Source organism: Rhinoraja longicauda, chromosome 20 (genome assembly GCF_053455715.1).
Source record: "Rhinoraja longicauda isolate Sanriku21f chromosome 20, sRhiLon1.1, whole genome shotgun sequence".
NCBI classification, from domain to species: Eukaryota; Metazoa; Chordata; class Chondrichthyes; order Rajiformes; family Arhynchobatidae; genus Rhinoraja; species Rhinoraja longicauda.
Genome location: NC_135972.1, coordinates 6,376,320 through 6,402,279, shown reverse-complemented (window position 1 = coordinate 6,402,279; position 25,960 = coordinate 6,376,320). Strand labels below are relative to the sequence as shown.

Genomic DNA, 25,960 nt, shown 5'->3' with positions numbered 1-25,960 from the left:
ATATGATATGATACTTGGGTGGGTTTAACTAGATTGGCAGAAGAACTGGATGCAATGAAGGAGTGAGGCTGGAGGTCAGTACAGAAGTCAATGAGAGCAGGTTCAGTAGACAGGGCAGGCAGGGGCATAGCAAGGAAAGCCACATGAAATGTGAGAGGAAATCCAGGAGCACCCAGAGAAAACCCACACAGTCACAGGGAGAATGTACAGAATCGGTACAGACAGCACCCGAGGTCAGAATCAAACCCAGGTGTCTGGTTCTGTGAGGCAGCAACTCCACCACTGCGCCACCGTGCCGGTAGATACAATAGTGAAGTTTAAGAGGTTTTTAGCTAAGCGCATGGATGTGGGTCATGTGTGGGCAGTTGAGATTAGCTCATCTTGGTGTTATGTTCGGCACAGATGGTGTGGGCCAAAGGGCCTGTTGCTGTGCTATATATTTCCACGTTTCTATATTTACCAAGGACGGCACGGTAGAGTTGCTGCCTTACAGCGCCAGAGACCCGGGATCGATCCTGACTACAGGTGCTGTCGGAACCTTCTCCCTGTGACGTGCGTGGGGTTTGCTCTGGGATCTCTGGTTTCCTCCCACACTCCAAAGACGTACAGGTTTGTAGGTTAATTGGCTTGGTATAATTGTAAATGTTCCCCAGTGCGTCTAGGACAGTGCTAGTGTATGGGGTGATCGCTGGTTGGCGTGGACTCGGCGGGCTGAAGGGCCTATTTCTGCGCTGCAACTCTAAACTAAACCCGTTAACATAATGGTTGCCGCTCTGTGCTTGCAGGTAGCCGGGAAGCAGCATTCACTTATGCCATCACCGCGGCTGGAGTGGCCCACGCCGTGACTGCCGCCTGCAGCCAAGGGAACCTGAGCAACTGCGGCTGTGACCGAGAGAAGCAGGGCTACTACAACCAGGAGGAGGGCTGGAAGTGGGGTGGCTGTTCTGCCGACATCAACTACGGCATCGAGTTCTCAAGGAAATTCGTCGACGCGAGGGAGATTAAAAAAAATGCCAGGAGGCTGATGAATCTGCATAACAACAAGGCGGGGAGAAAGGTATGTGCATCAGGGACCCTGGAAAGTGGAGGTCTCAGTACTAATCCACATGATGAATATGGAGATTGCTTCTCTTGTGTGTGTTTGTGCTTGTAAGGATTTGCAAAACAACAGATTTCTTCTTTCTCTTTTCACTCCATGTGCATCTTCAGCACTCTCAGTTCTTACAATATGGGTTAAATAAAGGTCAGATAATAGCAACTTTAAGTCCTACATCCCGGCCACATTTACACCCTGCCTTACGGAGCCAACTGAGCAGCAGTCATAATCGTAGAAATCTGGAGGCCAGAATGACACTTAAGAACACCTAGATTAGTTCCACTTAGTTTTACTGTGTGTATTTGGGAGACGTGAACAGTCTTTCAATCTGCTGGGCTAGTATCAACGCTGTAAATATCCTGATATGTACATCAACAGGAAAACTGCTTCGCGTCGTAACCTTCCATCCCTCAATAGCAAATACAAAACATTAAAAGGTTAGACACTGCAAGGCGAGGAGAGCAGGAACACCAAAGCCAGTTCAATTCATGCCGGTTGTGTATATTTCAAATGGTCAAAGGGAACAGGTCAACTACCAACACACTGAAGGACTAAGATGGCATCAAAGCATGGCAATTCCTTGCCACCGGTCCCTGAGGAGGATCTGCTAACAAGTCAAGTTTATTTGTCACATACACATACACGATGTGCAGTGAAATGAAAGTGGCAATGCCTGCGGATTGTGCACAAAAAAGAATTACATTTACAGCATATAAATAAAGTTAATAAGTTACGATAGTGTAGACAAAAATTTAGTCTCTGGAGTTATAAAAGTTGACAGTCCTGATGGCCTTGGGAAGAAACTCCGTCTCATCCTCTCCGTTTTCACAGCGTGACAGCGGAGGCGTTTGCCTGATCGTAGCATCTGGAACAGTCCGTTACTGGGGTGGCAGGAGTCCCTCATGATCTTGCTTGCTCTGGATCTGCACCTCCTGATGTATAGGTCCTGCAGGGGGACGAGTGTAGTTCCCATGGTGCGTTCTGCCGAACGCACTACTCTCTGCAGGGCCATCCTGTCCTGGGCAGAGCTGTTCCCAAACCAGACTGTAATGTTGCCGGACAGGATGCTCTCTACAGCCCCAGAGTAGAAGCAATGAAGGATCCTCAGAGACACTCTGAATTTCCTCAGCTGTCTAAGGTAACATTCGGTACAATCGCGCTACTCCTTTAATCTCTTAACTATATTCTCTGAAGAGTATCTTAACTAAATACTCTGAATGTCCCCCTTTGCTCTAACTATGGTACTTGAGTTTGGCTCGATATTATCTGTGTACCATGTTATCCGTTTTACTGGATAGCTTGCAAAACTAAACTTTTCACTGTACATCCGTGCAGGTGACAATAATAAACCTAAACCTGAGTGTGTCATTGCATTTTCCACTTGGCCAAGGAAAGAACAGAGCTAGAAAATTAACAAAAGATGCAGTAATTGTGGTGGAGAGATTACAAATTAAACGAGAGTAAATGCTGGAGGTACTCAGTACGTCAGGTAGAACCGGTGAAGAGAGAACCAGAGTTAAATTGTAATGTTTTCGTAGTGTTTCTCCCTTCAGAGATGTTTTCTGACACATTGTATATCTCCGATGTTTTCTGTTTTTATTTTAGACTCCCAGCATCTGCAGCATTTTGAATTTGGATTTCTCAAATCCCAAATCTGATTGTTGCAGAAAAGCAGAAGTAAAGCAAGATTGGCATTTACAGAGGCTACTGCCAACACAACAAAAAGGTCACAAGATGTTGTTTAACCAGCAGTTAGTTTAGTTTAGGGATACAACGTGGAAACAGGCCCTTCGGCTCACCCAGTCTGTCCTGACCAACAATCACCCACCCGTACACTAGTTCTATGTTATCCCAGTTTTGCATCCGACACATTCGGCAATTTACAGAGGCCAATTCACCCACAAACCCGCACGTCTTTGGGATGTGGGAGGAAACCGGAGCACCCGGAGGAAACCCACCTGGTCACAGGGAGAGTGTAAATCTTGGCAAATATCTGCCCCTTAACTTTACCAGCAGCTCGTCATAGTTTGTAAATGTCATCATGCAGCAGTCAATCGATGGACATGCTTGTAAGGCTGCACTGGGATTAGAAATTGCTTAAACTAAATGCATTCTGATGCTTTCAGCAAGCTCCACACATAGTGGGAGTAACAGTTTAAATGCAGTTACTCAAAGATTGAAGGCCGAATCTCAAATAACACACGTTGATGTACCACTGTATCATGCCTTTTGAAAACATTTCAAAACATGGTAAAATTAATTTTGAAGAGTCTTACTGATATATGGTTGAATTTGGAAGCTATTTCCAGCACAGTAAAATCCCATTTCTTTGTCTGGCGCTTCCTGAGGAAGGAATGTAGATTAAAAACCCTGAGAGGATTCTGTCAGCATTAATTAGGTGCCCTGGGACAGAGCTGAACTTGAATCCGTGACCCCCAAAAGCATAGGTAAGAATGCTGCCACTAAGCCGAGACTGCATTTGACTGTCATTTGCAACCTAACCAGAGGACTTTGAGTCAGAGTCAGAGTGCATAGCATGGAAACGGGTCCTTTGGCTTCACCTGTCCGTGCCGACCACGTTGCCTTACCAAGCCAGTTACATTTAACTGTATTTGACCCGTATCCCTCTAAATCTCTTATCCATGTTCCTGTCCAAATGTCTTTTAAATTTTGCTATAGTTCATGCCTGTCCCTCTTTCTTTGGCAGCTTGTTCCATATACCCACCTGTGGAAAAAATCACTCTTACCTCTGCCCTCTGCCTTAGACTCCTCGACCCTGGTTAAAACATGGTGACCATTCACTTTATCTAGGCCCCTCATGTTTTTATATACCTCTATAAGGTCTCCCTTTAGTCTCTGACGCTTGAGGGAACATATCCAGTCCCATCCAAGACCTGCATGTGTCGCCACTTTCAGGGAAGTATGCGCATGTACCCATTGATCATTCCTCAGCACCCTGCCATTTACTGTGTAAATCCTGTCCTGGTTACTTGCCTTAGGTCTGTGTGCCGCTCTATTTCTGAATAGATAGAGAGTGTGGGGAAGACAAAAATCAGTCCCCAGTTCCACTAGCCTCCTGAATGGTATCTGTGGAGAAGTCCACGTACCACTGGGGTGTATGTCATAGAGTGATACAGTGTGGAAACAGGCCCTATGGTCCAACTTGCCCACATCAGCCAACATGTCCCAGCTCCACTAGTCCCATTTGCCAGTATTTGATCCATATCCCTCCAAACCTGTCCTATCCATGTACATGTCTAACTGCTTCTTATGTGAGGGAAGAGAAAGTGGAAATATCAGAGATATGGGATGTAGAAGAAAGAGGAAGCACGTACAAAACCTGTAGGCACAGAATTTCAATGAAAGGTACTTCATTTTTGTCTGATGGTACTTCATTAAAAAAGAGGCATGAACCCTAGCAGCTTGCGACAACCCTATCAATGGCTGGTAGCTTACAATGTGGCTGTGGGTATAGTCGCCACTAGCTAGAGGGGTAGAGAATGGGATGAGATTAGTACCACTGATTCAGCAAGAAATTGGCTTGTCCACTTCTGGTTTGGCTGATCAATCTGGAGGCAGCTAGTTGGTGAGTGGGTATGCATTAGGATTCATGTAAAAAGTGAGTTATGGCCTGACTACAATTAATGTGGGAACAAAGAGCCAAACCTAACAATATTTTTCTAATCAAACTTTTAGAATTTCAACATTGGTTGCAGGAGAAATGATCTGTGACATAATTTTGTAATTATAATTTACTGAAGTACAGATGTTTATTTAAGTTTTGCCTTGTCAGCTAAGTGTATTCAGTACCCACCTAGTACTGAAAGAGCTAAAAAATGAGCTTTCACACACCCATCACAGAGTGGTCATGTATAATTTTGCAGTGGGTACATGACCACTGCATTTATTTGGGGTGGGATTTATTTCGCTTGGATGGTGCTGTGTCAAGGGCAGATTCTGGGTTATAAAGCCTCAGAAGGCAGTGGAGGCCAATTCTCTGAATGCATTCAAGAGAGCTAGATAGAGCTCTTAAGGATAGCGGAGTCAGGGGATGGGGGAGAAGGCAGGAACGGGGTACTGATTGAGAATGATCAGCCATGATCACATTGAATGGTGGTGCTGGCTCGAAGGGCCGAATGGCCTACTCCTGCACCTATTGTCTCAATAGGATTCCCTTGCAGCCTGCCCGTTATCTAATTGATTGGTGTCATAATCATTTTACAATTAAAGTGATGTCTGATTGGGTGCCATTAGTTACTGGCAAAGAATAATATGGATGGAAGAGTTGCATAGAACTGTACAATGCAGCACAGGACAGTTCCTTCGACAAACATGATAGCAAGTTCAACTACTCTCTGCTGCCTGCAGATGATCCATATCCTTCCATTCCCTGCATGTCTATGTGCCTATACATAAGCCTTTTATATATCACTATATTTCTGCCTCTACCACCATTCTGGGCACCCACCACTCTCTGTTTCAAAATAAACCAGCCCCGCACATCTTTATGCTTTGACTCTCTCACCTTAAAGCTATGCCCGCTAGCTTTTGACATTTCCACCCTGGGTAAAAGGTTCTGATTGTTTACCTAACTGATTGTTACACTGCATTAAAAGATCAGAGCGAGGAAAACAACAGAGCCCCCGTATTGCCCGTGATGTATCTTACATTCTGTAATAGAAATGTAACATGCTGAATAGAGTTCGCACATAGAAACCGCACCTGGAGTATTGTGTGCAGTTTTGGTCTCCTAACCTGAGGAATGACGTTCTTGCCTTAGAGGGAGTACAGAGAAGGTTCACCAGATTGATCCCTGGGATGGCGGGACTTTCATATGAGGAAAGACTGGATAGACTGGGCTTGTACTCGCTGGAATTTAGAAGACTGAGGGGGGATCTTATAGTAACATATAAAATTCTTAAGGGGTGGAGAGGCTAGATGCGGGAAGATTGTTCCCGATGTTGGGGGAGTCCAGAACCAGGGGTCACAGCTTAAGGATAAGGGGGAAGTCTTTTAGGACCGAGATGAGAAAACATTTCTTCACACAGAGAGTGGTGAGTCTGTGGAATTCTCTGCCACAGAAGGTAGTTGAGGCCAGTTCATTGGCTATATTTAAGAGGGAGTTAGATGTGGCCCTTTTTGCTAAAGGGATCAGGGGGTATGGAGAGAAGGCAGGTACAGGCTACTGAGCTGGATGATCAGCCATGATCATATTGAATGGCGGTGCAAGCTCGAAGGGCCGAATGGCCTATTCCTGCACCTATTTTCTATGTTTCTATGTTTCTATGAATACTGACTGGAACTCTAACAGTCAGCAGGATAGAGGTGCAAAGCAAATGGAAACATGCTGGCTGAATTAATTGGGAAACTATCATGCTTGTATCAGCTTGAAACCTGAGAGGAAGTTACTCTTATTAAAACACCAATCATCTTTAGTTAGTTGGTTTATTGTACTTTCAATATTTGTGAACTTATGAAATACGTACGATATTTTCGCTTTTAAAGTACCTCAAACGTACCTGTGTTTTGTAGGGTTGGTACCAACATCAGATGATGACTCGTGGGGCTTGTTTACTTTGGATTCTGGGATATTGGCAAAATCCTCTCTTTAATTCCCTTGGGCAATGTCTCAAATCCAGATTTTTCCAGAGATCCTTGGTTCTGCTGAGGGATAGATGAATGTAATTTAGCAGCGGGCCTAGAGATGTTGTTCATTCAGAATACAAACTTAGCAACTGCCAGCATACAATAGTCTCAAACATAAAGGGCAAATGAGTACAGGAAAATATACTGATAACTGGAATAAAAATGTTAGTCTTTCCAAGACATTAGTGAGACTGCATTTTGAGAACTGTGTTCAGTTTTGGTGACTCTGCTATAGGATGGATGTAATTAAATTGAAAAGAGTGCAGAGAAGATTTACGAGGATGTCGCCAAGACGAGAGCCTGCGCTATAGGGAGAGATTGGGCAATCTAGGACTTTATTTCTTAGAGTGCAGGAGGCTGAAGGAGATGGTTGAGGCTGGTGCTATAACAACATTTAAAGTGCAGGAGGTGCATCTTTTACCCAACGTAGGGAAATCAAGAACCAGAGGACATGGGTTTAAGGTGAGAGGGGTAAACTTTAATAGGAACCTGAGGGGCACCTTTATCACTCAGAGGGTAGTGGGTATATGGGATGAGCTGCCAGAGGAGATGGTTGAGGCTGGTGCTATAACAACATTTAAAATGTTCTTGGACATGTACCTGGAGGTAAGGTTTAGAAGAATCTGGGCCAAACACAGGCAAATGGAACTAGTTTAGATGGGGCATGTTGGTTGGCATGGACTATTAGGGACAAAAGGCCTGTTTCCGTGCTGTACGACAGGCCAAATCGGAAATGAGAAAGGTGGTTTAACCTTGTAACTGCCCCTTCCAACAGAGTCCAGGTGAAGCTGATCTTTTACCAGTCAACTGCCTGGTAGATTTGCCCCCTAGTTGCATACTTTATATTTCCTATTTCTCCAACACTATAAAATGAAAGTAAAATGATATAAATGTTTCCTCTTTGTCGAGGAACAGTTACCTATTTGGCGTCCACCCCACATTAGTTTCAATCTGAAGGAGCCCAAAACTAAAGCCAAAATATTGAAAAAGGCCAAATTGCAATAAATTCATTTGTAATACTTGTTATTCTTTGACTAATAGATTCTGGAGGAGAGGATGAAGTTGGAATGCAAGTGTCATGGAGTCTCTGGCTCGTGCACAACCAAGACGTGTTGGACAACTCTTCCCAAATTTCGAGAAATTGGATACGTGTTGAAGGAGAAGTATGGCGAGGCTGTCCATGTGGAAGCAGTGAGGGCTAGCAGGTTACGCCAGCCCACCTTCCTTAAAATCAAGAAGGCCAGGACCTATCGAAAGCCATTGGACACGGATTTAGTTTACATCGAGCGGTCGCCCAACTACTGTGAGGAGGACAGCTTGACGGGGAGCGTGGGCACCCAGGGGCGGTTATGTAACCGCACCTCCCACCACGGAGACGGCTGTGACCTGATGTGCTGCGGGCGTGGTTACAACACGCACCAGTACACCAAAGTCTGGCAGTGCAACTGCAAGTTCCACTGGTGCTGCTTTGTCAAGTGCAACACGTGCAGCGAGAGGACGGAAGTCTTCACCTGTAAGTGAGAATGCTGCCACCCAAAACAAAAACAGATGGACACTCCACCCTCGAGGTGGAGAATCACAACAAAATAAAAACCAGAAGGAAGAAACGAGGAGTCAACAACAACACAAGTGAAATAGAGTGAGAATGAAGATCAACTGGCTACATCGTCGATTTGCACATCTAGTTACACAAACCCACTCCTTGCGTGAAACATGTTGCGTGTGACTCGCTTCCTTTTCTACACCACGATCACAATAAAACACGAGTTGGTTGCAATTCGATATCCCAGGCGCCGGTGCAAACCTGCAGCAGTTGCAGTACACTCTGGGAGCTGCAGTCCATTCTGACGGGCAGTATTATTATTATTATTATTATTATTATTATTATTATCGACATCTGTATGGCAAGAGAGGGACAAACAAACTACAACTCCCAGAAAGCCATGCACTTGACAATCTCGCCTCGAGTTCACAATCTCCACAAGAAACTCCACTCAAATGTGGCATTACGCTCATGTTTTGGGAAAACACAGACAATATGTTTTCCAACACAAAATAAGAAGTGTGTGAGACACAAAGCAGGCACTAAGGGAGTCATCAAATGGCGAAGCAAGAAAACTATTGTTCAGTGCTGTTAAGGAATGGAAATGACTTCGCTGCATCGCCCCAGATGTGTTGGGCTGAGGTCCAGAGCTGAAGGGAAGATGGGCAAATCCAGCTGTTATCTTGTTTGAGACTGACTAAAGAAGTGTCTTGTTCAGTCTCACGGGAGCTATTTGGATATCAGAAAAAAAAAGTTTATTTATGTTATAGAATGAACAAATCTAAGCACTAACGGGTAGTAATATTGTAAATTTTTAATGTAAACCTGTTAGATTCTTTCCTGACTTATAACGCATTAATTTTGATATTTCTCCAAATGTTTCTATGACACTAATCTGCTTATACATTGATAGTTTAACAGAAAGTGTGGCTAGAATGACACAGAGGGATACACAAACAGTTTAAATCCTAAAATTTACATCAAGCTATTCATTGTTTTGAATACTCTTTAAAAATATTAATTTATTTTGAAAGGAAGTTCCTGAATGCTGGGACCAAGGGACATAAAATGCTACAGGTATGGCTGACAATAATTATTGATAAAAAGTAATGTTTTTATAGTTATGGAATGCCAAGACCCAGAACAATACATCGGTACTTACATGTGATTAATATTGCTTCTTCAGTTACTTTGTGACATTTTCCATGTGCAGAATGAGGATATGCTGGAAAAGGGTGATTTTGACTGAAATTATGCCCTGTTGGTTTTTTGCAATATAAGTATTATATTTCACTAAATATCAGTAATGCAATTTTGGTTGGTCTATATGTAGCTTTGCATCCCTGCATTGTGCATTAAGTTAAATATTATGTATGGAGCGTTTCAGTAGCTGCTTGCTCTTTGTATCCACAGTACAACATGTGTCCATCTTCCATAATACAAGTGGTACACTTGTGAAATATTTAGGAGAGAGTTGTCTATGTAACAATATACATAAATGTTTTAGGGATGTGTGTCAGAATACTGGTATGATTACTCTTCATTTTGGGAAAATGAACCAAAAATAATTTTACAATTCTTTTTCATTCCACTGATCATTTCCTTTCAGTTGGCAATCATGGTTGCTTTAATATAATTTATTTGGGAAAGAAAAGACCACTCCTACTACTCACATGTAAGAAACATTCAGCAGACCTGAATTGGCCATGTCAATACTGCCTTACACTGCAACAAATATAAAGAAATGTACCTCAAAATTCTCTTTCCTAGTTTTGTATTTTTCTCCATTCTCGTTACAATCAGGTAACACAAATTATTCTCACGTTGACAGGACAATGCTGATGGCACCGACTCCAAAGCCTCTGCTAGTATTTCTCTAAGGCGGCAGAGAATACTCTCTGGTATTCATCCTCTGGCAATGAACCTACAGCATCAAATACTGAATGTCTGTCAGTTGTACGAGAGTCTCAAGTTTCCGTCCTTCTGACAACAAAAGTCCTTTTGAAGACAGATGCTGCAAAGTCACTTAAATAATGGGCATTCATATATTGGAGTATAGACGCTCCATTAGAGAACTTCTCTGAATTCAAAAGCTCTGCAAAACTCTTACTGTAGGATTTACAGAAAGCTGAGATTAAGCTGTAAAAGACATTGGGACAACTTTGTGCATCTGCTTTAAATTCTATCACTTTGGGACCAAACTGAGTAACACTGGGAAATGTACTAGAGGATTATAATACACCATTTAACTCGCACTCAGTTTCACACAACGAGCCGCAATCATTTTGGACACTAGTTAGCATTAACTGCACTTCTTCCCGTCTCAGTCAACTTCCACAGAGCCTAATGTTGTGACCTAGCATCAGCTGAAGTAGGCTAATGATGACTGCACCAACCTTCAGCTCTTAAAGGACAGGACATTATAGCTGGAGGATAGTGGGGAGGCTTAGTGGAACTTTCAAAAGATCTGCCTGGTCATAAATAAGAATGGACACTCTCATTTCTAAGACATGGACTCTAGGAACTGCAGTTGCTGGTTTACCAAAAAAGCATCCAAAGTGTGGAGTAAATTAGGTCAGGCTGCATCCCTGGAGAACATGGATAGGCAACGTTTTGGGTTGGGACACTTTTTCTGTCTGAAGAAAGGTCCCAACCCAAACCGTCACATATCCATGTTCTCCAACGATGCTGTCAGACCCGCTGAGTTACTCCAACATTTTGTGTGTGACTCTGATTTCTGACTCTGGAGATGAGGAGTAGAGAGTGGTACTCCTCTGACAGGGCGTTAGGAAGTTCCCCATGCCTTGTAACAATACAGCAAAGTGAACATCAAATGCAAGCTCAACCACCATCAAATCACATTTTGTATTTTCTACACCACTGAATTTCTACATAAAATACATCCCAGCCTTCAGACTCAAAAATATTGTATACCATAAAAGGTAGATTACTAGATAAGCACAGCGAGTTATGGACATTAGTACCCTGTAGCTGGGTGCCTGGTCCACTCTGGGCAAAGTTGCACATAAGCTAGTGTACAGTCCCAATCTTCCAACCTACCTCATTACAGGCATTGGACCTTTTCTCTGGAACTGTTATGCTACAATGCTGGTCTCTGCTCTCTGATGTTTTTCTCTTTGCACTGCCTGTTTTACTTGTGTATGGCTTGATTGTATTTTTAGTTTACTTTAGAGATATAGCATGGAAACAGGGCCTTCAGCCCACCGTATCCATGCTGATCATTGATCACCCGTTCACACTAGTTCTACGATGTGCCACTTCCACCTGCACATTAGCAGCAATTTACAGAGGCCAATTAACCTACAGACCCGTACGTCTTCAGGACATGGGAGGAAACCCATGCGGTCACGGGGAGAACATGCAAACTCCACACAGACAACACCCGTGGTCATGATTGAATCCAGGTCTTTGGCGCTGTGAGGCAGCGGCTCTACCAGCTTCCCACTGTGCTGCCCATAGTATTCATGTACAATATTATCTACTTTCGATAGCATTTAAACAAAACCTTTTCACTGTACCTCAGTACACGTGACTGTAATAGATCAATACCAATAATGTAGGTGATCACGTATCAGCTGCACAAAAGCACTCTTGCTCTCACTGCAACTTTCTATCCAAGAAGAAAATACATTTAATTGCCCTTTCATGCATTCCCTCCCTATTTATGTAAAACACTACAATTTGCCAGATCTGGTTAATATCTCCATCACGAACTTGGAAAGAGCAAGTGGCATTGAACTTCACTGCAAATTCAGGAGCGAAAAATTAACATGCAAAACTCACCCCAACTGTATCCTAAAGGGGATGTATTCGTGGTGCACAGAGGTTTGGCAACCAGTTATAAGCTTGTCCCATTCATCAGCTCAACAAAAGTAGTATAAGAAAACTTTGATAAATATACTTGGGTATTTTTACAAATGAATATGAGACAAACATTCTGCTTTAAGTATACCACTCATTTCAAGCAGTTATTCTCAATTAAAAAAATAACCAAGGGCGTGTATAGTCTTCTACTGAAGATGGAACATTGTATTCTAAGCTGGAACCCTTGAGAATAAAATGCAAAACCACTCTAATGGTTTAATTGTTCCTTTTGGATATTTTTAAGAAAAGATGCACTTCTATCAAAGATTGGAAGGGTGACATTCACACATTTGTTAACATGCTATTTTTCAGTACCACATATAGACCAACCAAGAGACACTCCAGTGTTCTGCTAACTCATAGCAGCTTTGTTTAATCAGCAATATATAAAAGTTACTTTGCTTTTAAACAAGGCATCTCCCCTCTATTTAGAAGCCCAACTGACTGTATATTTTCAGAGCGAATATTTTTCTATTTGATATTTTTATGTGCTTACAAATAATCACGTACCTTTTTGTAACCTTTTTAAAAAAAAAATTGTTATTCCCGTTTTTGCAGGTACTCTTTAGTTTTGTTCGAAAATGAAGGGAGATCACGTGGCTCTTCATAGGCAATGAATGGCAGACGATACTGCCACATTCAACTGGTTTATGCTTTCACTACTTTTCCTGTATTTGAAAGGCATAACGGGGAACTATTGGAGCAGAAATAAGATGTGTATTGTTAGCTGTCTGAAGCCCCGAGGACCGGAACCAGATAACTCCTGATATTGTAGACCGGATTGACAGAAAATAAATCCGTTTCTTTCTGACAAACCTTTCGCCATTAAAAAAAATATGAGATACAAAAACAGGCTTTGCTGTGTGGGTACTTTGCTGTAAGGCTGGTATTGTCAATGTGTCAAAATCATTAGCTCATTGGCATATATTCTGCAAGCTAATGTTTCTCATCTAATTCACTATAGGGACAACATGTCTGCTGCTAACATAAAGCACAGACTGGAAAGAGAGGGGGAAAAAAAGTGCTAGGAGTGCCAGGCCCGGTGAAACAGCCAGGACCACTGCACTCTGGAGCCAGGCCACTGAAACAACCTTTCATTCCCCCCATGTCCTCGTCAATCCCCTCACCACTTAGTTATCTGCGCATCCGTTGCCATGCTATCATGTTCACCCTGTGCCACAGAGATACAATGGCTACTGTCTGCCCTCTCCAAAGGCATCCCTCTGGAGCAACCCTGAAAACACACCCAGTCCGTACAGCAACCTCCTCTTGCACACCTTCAGAAAGAGGGATGATTGTTTGCTCCGACTGAAAGGACAAAGGAATGTGAAGTTTATTGATTTAATAATAAGACACTGACTCCGATTGCAGATAGAATCTGTTTGGTGATGGCATGACTCGAAAACATGCACATTGGCTTTCAAAACTATGGAATCATTTAATTCATAGATTTCCACCCCATAACTGAAGCAATACCTTGGTTCGCTCCAGATATATCGATTGAAAGATACAGCATGAAAACTGGTCCTGTGGCAACACCGATCACCCATTTGTCCATTTTTCCATTCACACTGGGGGCAATTTATAGAGGGCCAATTAACCGACAGACCAGCTCGTCTTTGGAATGTGATAGTAAACTGGAGCACTCAGAGGAAACCGAGTCACAGGAGGAACGTGCAAACTCTGCACAGAAGGCACCCAGGGTTAGGATCGAACCTGGGTCTCTGGCGCTGCGATACAGCAGTTCCACAAGCTGTTGGAAAATTTTGGGTTAATTTGAAATCAGACAAGAGCAGGGTCATGGTTTGAAACCCATTCTCATCATCATTAAACACATAAAGGACACATGCACTTGTTTGTACATGCGTACACATATAATACAGGGAGAACATGCAAACTTCACACAGACAGCATCTGAGGTCAGGATCAAACCTAGGTCTCCGGCGTTGGAGAGCAACAGCTCTACCAGCTGTGCCACTGTGCTGCCCAATCTTTTGCTCAACAACTACCTTGTTCTCTCTTGTCCTTAAATATGGGTTTGTGTTTACTAAAGTGGTAAATACTCAGATAAATAAATAAATAAATAAATAAATAAATAAATAAATAAATAAATAAATAAATAAATAAATAAATAAATAAATAAATAAATAAATAGATAAATAAATAAATAAATAGATAGATAAATAAATAAATAAATAAATAAATAGATAGAGAGATAGATGCCAGCTCAGCTAACAGGCCCAACTATGAATAAAAATAAAGATTGCATATTATGAAAGGGTGCAAAAAACGGTAAAAGATGGGGTTTGATACCTCTGGAACATATAGTAGAGTTCACAAAAATGTTTTAAAACACTGAAAGAAAAAGTTCTTCATAAATTCAATATCATTAGAGTTAAAAGGATGTTTTTGCAATGCTTACTTCCCCACCTCATGATGACAATTCCGCCCATCACATGACTTCTGTCCTTCCATTCGAATACCGGACTTGAATCCTCTGGAGAGAGAAGCCAAGATTTCACCCGAGCAGCTGCAGTTGCAGAATCCACTCACTGAACCAGCAATACAAGTCCATCTCGATCGTAGATATGGAAGCCTGTAACCAAGGATTGCATGCTAGCTTAATTGGTGCCTCAGCTTCAATCCCTGCAGCACTCTGAGAAAAAATTGGTTTAACTGCCACACTTTATATTTGCAAAATGTATTGGTCAAAGACAGAAAGCTGATGCAAACTTGGTTTCCACTTTTCCCACTGGAAAGAACAGATGGATATCAAACTAACAAGAGCGCTGAGATTAACTGAATATTAATGTTTAACATAAATCCACATCTAGCTCGTTCCTCTGCATACTATTCAAGTAATAAAATTTTAACTAGTTTTTACAGAATTTCTAAATAGTTGCCGAATATGTATTCACTGTCTTCTCCTTAAATACTTCCCTTAAGCTTATTCGGCCGATATGAATGAGGGGACAGAGGATGCTGATTGGACTTGGATTGGGAAAATCTCAAGACAAGAAATGTTACAACCAAAATACCTTTCAGAGAATGAGCAAGCAGATCCAATTACTCTCCTTGGATTTATTATCTAGAATATATCCAATAACCACATCTATTTTCTATGTTTCTATGTTATTTACATCTAAAATATTGATTTTATTTTTAATTTACATAATTTTTTAACATGGGAGAAACAAATCAAGAGTAATAAATCTCTCTACTTACAACCAATGAGACAGCAAATGGACCATGGACTCAGCACCACTTCTTAGGGCATTCCTCCAGACACTGCCTTCCACCTGAAAATTATCCATTTCCTTTGGTCTGTTTTCTGCCTGTTAACCGATCCTCTATCCATATTAATCCATTAACCTCAAACCTGTGTGCTCTAAATTGTTTTTATAACCTCTTGAATGGTGTCTTCTCCAAGGGCTTCGGGAAGTCCAAATATACCACCAATTAATTCCCTCTTATCAAGTGTAATTAAAAGTTAAAACAGGTTTTTCAGCTAAAACAGAGTTGTCTGCTAACAATCCCTATGCCGGGCAAGCAGACACACTTAGGAAAACAATTAGGAAACTAAATGGGCTCACTTGGAAGAACTAGTGAATCACGAGGCTTCAGATCATGCAGCCTCAAAGTCATATAGCAACAAGACAAGCCAACCCTTTCTTCCCAGAGACTGCCAAGACTAGCTCAGCCATGATATGCTAAATAACTGCTGTTTCCATCAGGAACGAGGATGCCCAGTTTAAATAACACTGTTGTTTATAGATTGGGGAAGAAGTGTGGGTTTATATGTGAACATGCTCACCGAACTGCACCTCAGACTGGGATCCAGAATGGTGCAAGGACCGTCTACAGAAGGCCATGAGGCTCAGACCCACCAGCTGCTGCTCACATCAGTGAAGACCCATCAATCAGAAGTGTGTGGGACTTGCAACTTGTTCAGTCCTGTATTTCACAATACTTTAATGAACATAGTTTCCTTGCAACCTTGAAGTGTTCTTTCTTCATTATTGATTCGAATTCTCAAAATCTGCTTACATCAACTTGATCCCTTACAATCCCAAAGAATTCCAACCTATTTGACAAAAATTACTTCTCTTTCATGTTGACTCTGCCACGTGATATCACTATTTTCTGTGTCCCATCACCACTGTTTTAATTATTGATTACAGTATTTTATCTTTTTGTAACATCAGGCTAACTGGTCTAGTTTCTTGTTTTCTCCTTTCTAAACTTAAAAGTACGACTACATAAAGATAAGACACAAAAAACTGGAGTAACTCAGTGGGTCAGACAGCATCTCTGGAGAAAATGAATAAGTGAAGTTTCGGGTCGAGACCCTTTTTTACACAGAAAGTCAGGGGAAAGGGAAATGAAAGATACAGACAGTGATGTAGAGAGATATTGAACAAATGAATGAAAGATATGCAAAAAAGTAACGATGATAAAGGAAACAGGCCATTGTTAGCAGTGTGCCAGATGATTACATAATTTCCCAAAGGTGTCTCAAGCCCTAGTGTGATGGAATGCATGTTGCAGTGTGTTCACTGCTGGATACACGAAGAGAAAGGAGGATGTTTGCCCTCTAAATCAGATGAAGGTCTTTTTTTCCCCAATTTCAATTATTTCATGTGGGAGTCAAAGCCAGCATTTCCATGCTTATCTCCAATTGCATTCAAGAAGGTGGAGGTGACTTGCAACGTAAGTAAATTCAGTAACATTCTCTGCCACTTATTCTTATTTCCAACTGATACTTGTCATCAGCAAGCATGGACAAAGTGCACTTTGTTCCCTCATCGGCATCACTGTGAACACCTGAGGCTCAGTCTCAATTCCTGAGGCACTCAAGGAAAATGTGAATAACTGCTACTCTTCATATTTGCAAACTAGGTTTTCACTTTTCCCACCAGAAAGAACAGACAGATATCAAACTTACTATTTGGTCACTTCAACTGAGGCAGGACACTCCTTCAGAACAAATGGCACAATATATCGAATCTATAAAAGAGCAGATGGGGGTCTCAGTCTGCTTCACCATTCAGTAAGAGCATGGCTGATCTGATCTTGGCCTCAGCTCCACTTTCCCCGCTTCCCCATAATCTTTGAATCCTCCACAGTCCAGAAATATTTTCACCCTTGAACATTATCTATGAGTTCAAATTGAAGTTGGTTTTGTTGGTGTCAGAACATGCCACTGAATGACGAGTGAAAATACCTCATGCAGAGCCCCTGACCCATTGACTTAACTTACATTTGATTTGAAAGGGAAAATAAATGCAATGTGGCAAAATCTGGAATAAAGAATAAAGCAGGCATACCAAAATAGAAAACCTATTCCCCAGCCTTTTCGTACTTAGGAACTTCCAAATCTGTGTAAGCAAAATTTCAAAGGAGAATTATGAAGAGTAATGTTCTACTTAATCTGCTTAAAATAAGAAATGTGTCCAGTGAAACAGTGAGACATCATGTGACAGTCGTGATTACTCTCACTGTTAGATGCGGAATTTTGATGTAGATTTCCACATTCAGTGTTCAGAAGATTTAAATTACAATAGGGCTCAATTTGTGACACACTCCCCTTTGCCTTTCACGTGTCTGGACTTTCTAATACAGTGTAGCATTTAATAAATTGTTAGTCTGATCAGGTTAGTCTAATAAGGTTAGTCTAATCCAGGCTGCTGGTCTAATAACTGAACACTTAAGTCACTGTTTGCACTGCATTTAGTGCAGCTCAACCTAAACAAGATTCCTTTTCCACTTCCCACCTCATCTGAGCCACATTGAAAACAAAAAGCTGTTCCCTGCAACCAGGGTGAAGGGCGAAAGTCAGAATGTTTGGTTTCAGATGCACCTTTTTGACACTGTAACAAGCTTAGTTTTAGTTTTCGAGATACAGCGTGGAACAAGGTCCTTCAGCCCACAGAATCCATGCTGACCCTGATCACCCTGTACACTAGTTCTATCCTACACACACTAGGGACAATTTACAGAAGCCAATTAACGTACAAACTTGCACGCCTTTGGAATGTGGGCGGTAACCGGAGCGCTCGGAGAAAATCCACGTGGTCAAAGGGAGAACGTACAAACTCCGTACAGAAAACACCCATGGTCAGGATCGAAACCAAGTCTCTGGTGCTGTGAGGCAGCAACTCCATCGCTGCGCCACTGTGCTGCCCTTGAGCTTGAGCAGGTCTTCTGGAGAACGGTTACACATCTGCATAAAATGAGAGTTGCAAGTTTGAAGGATAAATAAAAATAGATGAAATTAGAAATCGAGATGATTAGAAAATTCCATTTGTCCAATCTAAATTTACACGTCATTCTGAGATGAAAAGGCAAATCACTCAGCAACTGAATTATCATTGGCTGGATTAAAACAACAAACCACAGGAATAAATGTCGAAGGAAGTCATAGTCTGGTGCGGGGGCAAGAAATTTTAAAGGACTGTTCCTACACAAAACAAAATTAGCAAAATTTTAAAAGGACAAAAAATGCTGGAGTAACTCTGCGGGTCTAGCAGAATCTCTGGAGATCATGGATAGGTGATGCTTCAGGTCAGGACCCTTCTTCAGGCTGACAAAATATACGTTTACTTGTGAAAGTAATTGAGAATAATTTGGGTCCCATTATGAATCAGTGTAGGGCAGTAGCTGAACAATATGCTGGACTCCAGATAGACCTGACATTTAGAGACTCGATTGACAGAAGACTTTGAAATTTCACCACAGCTGCAGAACAAACTGGACGGGCAAGTCAGGGTGAAGGATATCGTACAGATCATGTCAATTCAGAGTGTGAAGCAGATTGATGGCTGCAACAATATTCTGTTCTTTGTCTAATCATCCAACACTAACTTTTTATGACAACGCACAGGGCAATATTTCTCGTCCTTTCAGCCAATGCCATTGGAGTAAATATATTAATCCAAACCTGCCTCTTGACTCAGTTCAACAAATCCTTTTATTTAAAGCTTTCTGAAATAATCCATATTTATAGAAAACAAATAAAACTGCGGATGCTGGTATCTGGAACGTAGAACAAAATGGTGAAAGAACTCAACAAGTCAAGCAACGTCTGTGGAGGCAAAGGAGTGGTGAACGTTTGGGTTAATACCCTGCATCGGGACTGAGAGTGTAGAGGGAAGACAACCAGTATAAGGAGGTGAGATGGGGGGAGGGGGGGAGAGAGACAGGGAGTGGTGAGCAATAGGAGGAATCAGACGAAGGCTAGATGATGGCAGGTGGAATCCAATGGGAGAGAGGGAGGAGGAGCATTGAGAGAGAGAGAGAGAGAGAGAGAGAGAGGGAGGGGGAGCATTGAGAGAGAGAGAGAGGGAGGGGGAGCATTGCGAGAGAGAGAGAGAGAGGGACGAGGAGAGAGAGGGACGAGGAGAGAGAGAGAGAGGGGGAGAGAGAGGGAGGGGGAGGAGAGGGTGGGGGAGAGGAGGAGGGGAGGGGGAGAGGGAGGGGGAGGGGGAGAGGGAGGGGAGAGAGGAGAGAGGGGAGAGGGGAGAGGAGAGAGGGGAGAGGGAGGGGGGAGAGGGGAGAGGGGAGAGGGGAGAGGGGAGAGGGGAGAGGGTTGTAAGTGATGGGTGTATCAGGTGAGGGGCTCGACAATGGCAGATGGAACCTGGTTGGGAAGGGGAGTAGAAAGACTGAAGGCCGGTAGGTGAGGGATGTGGAAGTGTAAGAACCCCCCCCAAGAACTAATAGCCCCGCAACTCACAAATTTAGTGTTAAACCAATTAAAGTGATGCTGGCTTGTGCTGCTCCCATCCAGTTCCATTCCCTCACAGACAATATTTGCTGAGATGAGCGCAAATCTCAATATGGAATAACGATTCACTCTTAACAAAGTTTAAGTGAAATAAGGTAAACATATTTTAATATTTGTCCTCTCAGATTTCTTGACACTATCATAACTTTTAAGAAATATTTAGACAGGTACATGGATGGGATTGGTTTAGAGGGATATGGGCCAAATGCAGGCAAGTGGGACTAGTGTAGATGGGGGGCATGTTGGTCGGCATGGGACAAATTATTATTTGTGGACGAATGCAAATGTGTTTGATGTGCAGAGACAAATAAAGTCATGATAAATAATCGTGTGAACACAACATTAGTGTCGATGAAGACCCGTAGATCAAGGTTTGACATTAAAAAGAAGGTAGAAGTGTTCAGGAAAGAAATGGCATTAATATATCTGGTACCTGCGACAAAAGCAATATTTTTCAAAGCATTGATGGGGAGTTGAGGCTTGCCCACTGCCTGTGCTTTCTTCACAATGTTCCCATGATAGTGAAAAGCTATCATTCATTGAGTGAAAATGAGGGGGAAAGAGAAGCAAAAAGGAGTTCACAAGGGCAGAAACTTCAGTGCCAGTCATAAAATAAGGCTCCATATAATGTGTGCACCTGTTCTGCTGACATTGTAGAGGAAGGAGAAACCAGAGTGTAGCAGGCATAAATTCACAATTCCAAGCCTCAACCCCCTTGCAAACTGAAGATTGAAGTATTTATACAGCAAGACTCCAGCTGGGCCTGTGTTGATAGTAACAAAAAGAATATTCAGCAGATGCGAGCTGCACAAACCTCACTCCTTTCTTACGCAATGAGCTTGCACATATTCACTGTGGGAACTTGAAATCAAACATATGCAGCAGTATAAAAGGGGAGCAGATGAACTTACAAAGGAAATCTGAATGAACTTAAGATAAAGCTGCTTCATGTAAATGGTTTCATATTTGACTGTTTAAATTGTATACGAAAATGGAAAAGTTGTGGTCAATTATTTCTGAGGTCAAAAATCACAATTCCTGCCTGTTCTATGCAGATTCATCTTGATCACGTCAGCTCACGATTTACACCATATTTATGCCCGATGAAGGCACAAGCACATGTCAGAGGCCACGCATTCACTCATTACACATTGTACTGTTAAGGTGCTGGCCATGACGTCAAAGTGTAAGACTATCCAGTGGCGTTTCACTCATGCTAATGTTGCAAAGAAGCTGCTGGATGTCGTAATGAGGTCTGTATACCTCATCAAAGGGGTAAAAACATACATAGGACAGGCCTTTCAGCCCACAATGTCTGTGCCGAACATGATATCAGGTTCAACTAACCTCCTTTACCATATGATGATCCAAAAGCCTCTTAATTGCCACTATTGTATTGGCTTCCACTTCCATCTCCACCCCTGGCAGCACCTTCTAGATATCCACCAGTTTCTGGGAAAAAAAACATGCCCCACACATCTCGTTTGAATTTTGTCCCCCTTCACCTTAAAGCCAAGCCTTCTAGTTTAGTTTAGAGATACAGCATGGAAACAAGGCCCTTTGTCCCACCAAGTACATGCCGACCATTGATCACCCATTCACACTAGTTATCCCACTACACACGGGGGGCAATTTTACAGAGGCCAATTAACCTACAAATCTGCATGTCTTTGGGATATGAGAGGAAACCGGAGCACCCGGAGGAAACCCATGCAGTCACAGGGAGAATGTGCAAACTCCACACAGACAGCACCTGGGGTCAGGATCGAACCCAGACCTCTGCCGTTGTGAGGCAATAGCTCTACCGCTGCGCCACCGTGCCACCCAATGCGTCTTCAACATTTCCACACTACAGAAAAAGGTTCTGATGGTCCATTCTATCTATGTCTCTCATAATTTTATATAGTTCTATCAAGTCTCCCCTCAGGTTTGTGAAAAAACAAATATTATTGATTGCTCCTGAGAAAAAAAAAATTATACTCATTAGGAAAGAAATTTCCTAGTTTCTGCTTTTACCACCTTATCTCTATTGGAGAAAAAGGATGGTGACGTTACTCCAGTACCTTGTGTTTATCTATGGTATAAACCAGCATCTGCAGTTCCTTGTTTCTACTCCTTATCTTTACTACCTGTTTAGAGAGCCAAAACATATACTGTACGTGATACAAGAAAAAACTAATCTGTAACTTTTCCCAAAGACGTGCAGGTTTGAAGTTTTGTTAGCCACTGTAAATCACCACTAGTGTGTAGGGAATGGATGTGAAAAGCGGGATAACGTAGAATTGGTGCAAACAGCTGATCAATTGTCATGGTGGACTCAGTGGGCTGAAGGGCCTATTTCCATGCAGCATTGTTCAATTCCACTTAATTAAACGTTTTCTTTTTACAAAAGATTTTCCTTAATCATATTTAATGTTACAATCATAGTAAATTTCCTTTTTGTTTCACACAGTTACAGTAATGAATAAGCTGTTTCACTTGAAACTTTAAATGTATACAGGTACAATATTTAAAAATGATTATTTAAATTTGCTGCATTCCTAAAACCCCTTTTGTCTGCATGAAGCAAAACAATACACAGTTTATGACGCAGGTCACCTCCACATCTAAGGGGAGTTTTAGGTTGAGTATGCTCACAGGCTAATTAAACAATTGCTCCATGCCTTTGAAATGGTAAAAAGCTTGCAAATGCAAGCCTGACAGGGAAAGATTGATCTTGGAGCTAAGCACTTTGATATGGAGGTCTAGCTCTGAAAAAATGCAAAAGCAAGGCACTTGTGGGTAGGAGTTTCCACCACGCTTCAAGAGAAAAGAAGTTGCTGGTTTCTCAAAAAAAAAGACACAAAGTGCTGCAGTAGCTCAGCGGGTCAGGCAGCATCTCAGGAGGGGGAAGAAAGGAGGGGCAGGTCAAGGCCTGGCAGGCAAGGAAGGTTATTTGATAGGCAGATGGTGGACAAAGGCAAGAGATGAAGGTGTGAGACAGGAGTTGCAAGTTGAGAAGCTAGAGGAAGGAATGGAGGTGGAAGGGAAGGAGGGAAGAAGTAGATGCAAGTCCAGGTGGGAAACAGGGGGGGGGGGGGAGGTATCTGGGGGTGGGGGGAGGTATCTGGGAGAGGAAGGCTGCAAAATCCAACAAATTGTGACCAAATTTCACAACAAAAAATACTGCTTAATGGCATTGACAATGTATTTAGATACAGGCAGGGCAGAAACGGTCAGCACAGTGGCACAGCTGGTAGAGCAGCCACCTCACAGCACCAGAGCTGTGGGTTCGATCCGGCCTTGGGTGCTGTCTGTGCGGAGTTTGCACCTTCTCCCTGTGACCTCGTGGGTTTCCTTTAGGTGCTCCGGTTTGCTCTCACATCCCAAAGATGTACAGGTCTTGTAAGTTAATTAGCCTCTGTAAAATTGCCCCTAGTGTGTAGGGAGTGAATGAGAAAGTGGGATAACATAGAATTAGTGTGAACGAGTGATCGATGGTCGGCGTGAACTCGGTGCTGTATCTCTAAAATAAAACTGTGTGAAGTAGCTTGTTTAGATCAGATGCTTTGAATGTGGTTTTCGTTAAACATTACAGGTCCTCCCCAAGTTACGATCTGAATGTTCCACTTGTGTACAGCCGGTACATGCGGCTGAGTGTTTGGGAGACAGTCGGGTTAGATTTGCAGGCAACCTCAAGGTTGTAGACATCTTCTGCCGTTTATGAACTCTGTTAAATATATTGCTGGGTGGCACATTTCCAACTTGCGAACCGTTGGGTATACAAACTGTTCTCAGCAACAGAACCATGTCATAATCTGGGGAGGAGATGCAGCTGAAACAAATAAAATGAATGACAATGAAAGACTTGAATAATTTGTCACTGAGTATTTGCCAATAACTTAACGATAATTGTGAAACACAATAGTTTTTTTTGTAGCAAATTAGAATGAGTGAGTTATTTTAAATATCTATCTAAATTACCTATTAGTGCAATGCCCATTGAAAACAAATGGTACTTGAAGTCAGGATGCCATTTGTCTAAAAGGGTCTCGACCTGAAACGTCACCTATTCCTTTTCCTCCAGAGATGCTGCCTAACCCGCTGAGTTACTCCAGCACTTTGTGTCTATCTTTGCCATATACAAAGGCAGAAATCATGTTACTCAAATGCATTTTACACGTTTGTATTCTCTGCAAATAATTGTTACAGGCATGAATGTAAAATGGATCTTTTTGAAAAGCTCTTTGGTCTGGTAAATATTCAGCCACATGGTTGCCCGGGTGCAGATTCCACAACACGTATTATTGGAGACCAATAACAGCTGGAAATGAAACAGTGTCTCAGAGATGGAAAAGAAAGGGGCAGGATTGAAAAGAATTAAGGCCGTGCAATTTACTTGTATCAGCTAATTCACCAGACACATTCCGAAGCAGATGAAACAAATAAAAGAAACAGGGCACCTGAAATGAAGAGGGTATGCCTTCCATTCTTTTCCATCTCTTGAATTAATGAGCTGGAATGAGTCCTGTCAATGTTTTGGAAGGACTGAGCGCAGCAAGTAGATGTGGAGAGAACTAATCCTGGTGAGAAACTTCCCTTCCCTTTACCTCTCTACAGTTCAGAAGGCTGGCCAGCAGGAACAATAACAGGGTATCAACCCAAATCAAATGTGTCTACACAACAAGCATTAATTGAAGTTTCACTTGCCAAGTTACAAGGAGGCATACTAATGAACTCTGAGGAGGAAACGGAGACAAATAATGTTTTAGATATTTAACTTATTCCGTGCAAGCTTCTTACCGATGACCATCCCAATAAATGAGCACTTACTTTTATTTGCCGTATATCTGGCAATGTTGTACACAGAACTTGCCTTAAGCTTGCTGGATATGTTGCAAGCCCACTTGCAGTCTCCAAGACAACGGAACACGTTCTAGCTGGCCCGTTGTTTTAATTATAAACTATATAATAGATTGAGTGAAGTGGATTCTACCTATCACTATGACTTGCCCTTGTAAGGCTCAGACGCCTGTATGTCTGCAGTCTGAAGAAGGGTCCCGACCCAAAACATCGCCTGCCCATTCCCCTCCACAGATGCTGTCTGACCTGCCGAGTTCCTCCAGCACTTTGATTTTTGAGTCAAGATTGCAGCATCTGCAGCTCCGTGTGTCTCGTGTCTGCCTGTACCTGGGCGGAATGAGAGAAGTCTTCACGTCCAGGAGGCATCTAGTGAGGTGCTGTATGTCTCAGTGGCAAGCAAGCTTCAAGTGGCATGCCAAGGACAGAACCAGACCCATAGAACAGCCTTTTGTTGTTTGAAAGGAGGGAGTGTGGTGGCAGGGGGGGGGGGGGGGGGAGCGGCGTAAGTGAAGCCCCATCTACTTTGTGTCTCCAATATTCAGACATTTAAAAACTCTTTAAGATTTCTTGAAGTAAGCTAACTATTTGATGAACTATTTCAAAAGATAAACTAAATAGAGTCATAGAGTCATATGGAATGGAAACAAGCCCCCTGGAGAAAAGGAATAGGTGATGTTTCTGGTTGATGAAGGGTCTCAACCCGAAACGTCACCTATTCCTTTTCTCCAGAGATGCTGCCTGACTCGCTGAGTTACTCCAGCATTTTATGTCTATCTTCGATGTAAACTAGCACCTGCAGTTCCTTCGTACACATGGACAGGCCCTTTGGCACAATATGCCTATGTCAATCAAGATGCCCCATCTCCATTAGTCCCACCTGCCTGCGTTTGGCCCTTATCCCTCTAAATCGTTCCCATCCATGTACCTGTCCAAATGTCTTTTAAATGTTGTAATAGTAAATACAATTAATAAAACATCAAGGAATAATTAAAACATTAGAAAGTTGTTTAATTGAAAAATAAAACAACTCTTCTGATCTTTGGGCTGAGAAATGCTATTTGAGTGAATGGGGTTATTAGAAACATAGAAACATAGAAAATAGGTGCAGGAGTAGGCCATTCGGCCCTTCGAGCCTGCACCGCCATTCAATATGATCATGGCT

At 42.3% G+C, this 25,960-nt stretch overlaps 2 protein-coding genes across 3 annotated transcripts in view; one reads left to right on the top strand and one right to left on the bottom strand.

Annotated features, from left to right (window-relative positions):
• Window positions 1–13,006, top strand: part of LOC144603526 (protein Wnt-7b) — a 60,728-nt gene extending 47,722 nt beyond the window's left edge. The window contains exons 3-5 of one of the 2 annotated variants that reach the window (XR_013548632.1): window positions 786–1,057; window positions 7,784–9,362; window positions 12,729–13,006. Coding sequence is in view for 1 of the 2 variants with exons in the window: in XM_078416843.1 (XP_078272969.1) it covers window positions 786–1,057; window positions 7,784–8,263 (752 nt within the window). In the remaining variant the exon portion in view is untranslated. Of the gene's footprint in view, window positions 1–785; window positions 1,058–7,783; window positions 10,861–12,728 lie in introns of those variants that run through there. The other variant, XM_078416843.1, reaches the window with a different exon arrangement.
• atxn10 (ataxin 10) overlaps window positions 1–25,960 on the bottom strand; it is a 154,150-nt gene that overhangs the window by 1,133 nt on the left and 127,057 nt on the right. Inside the window, exon 10 of the transcript XR_013548631.1 lies at window positions 6,616–6,760. The gene's annotated coding sequence lies outside the window, so the exon portion shown is untranslated. The remainder of the gene's footprint in view (window positions 1–6,615; window positions 6,761–25,960) is intronic.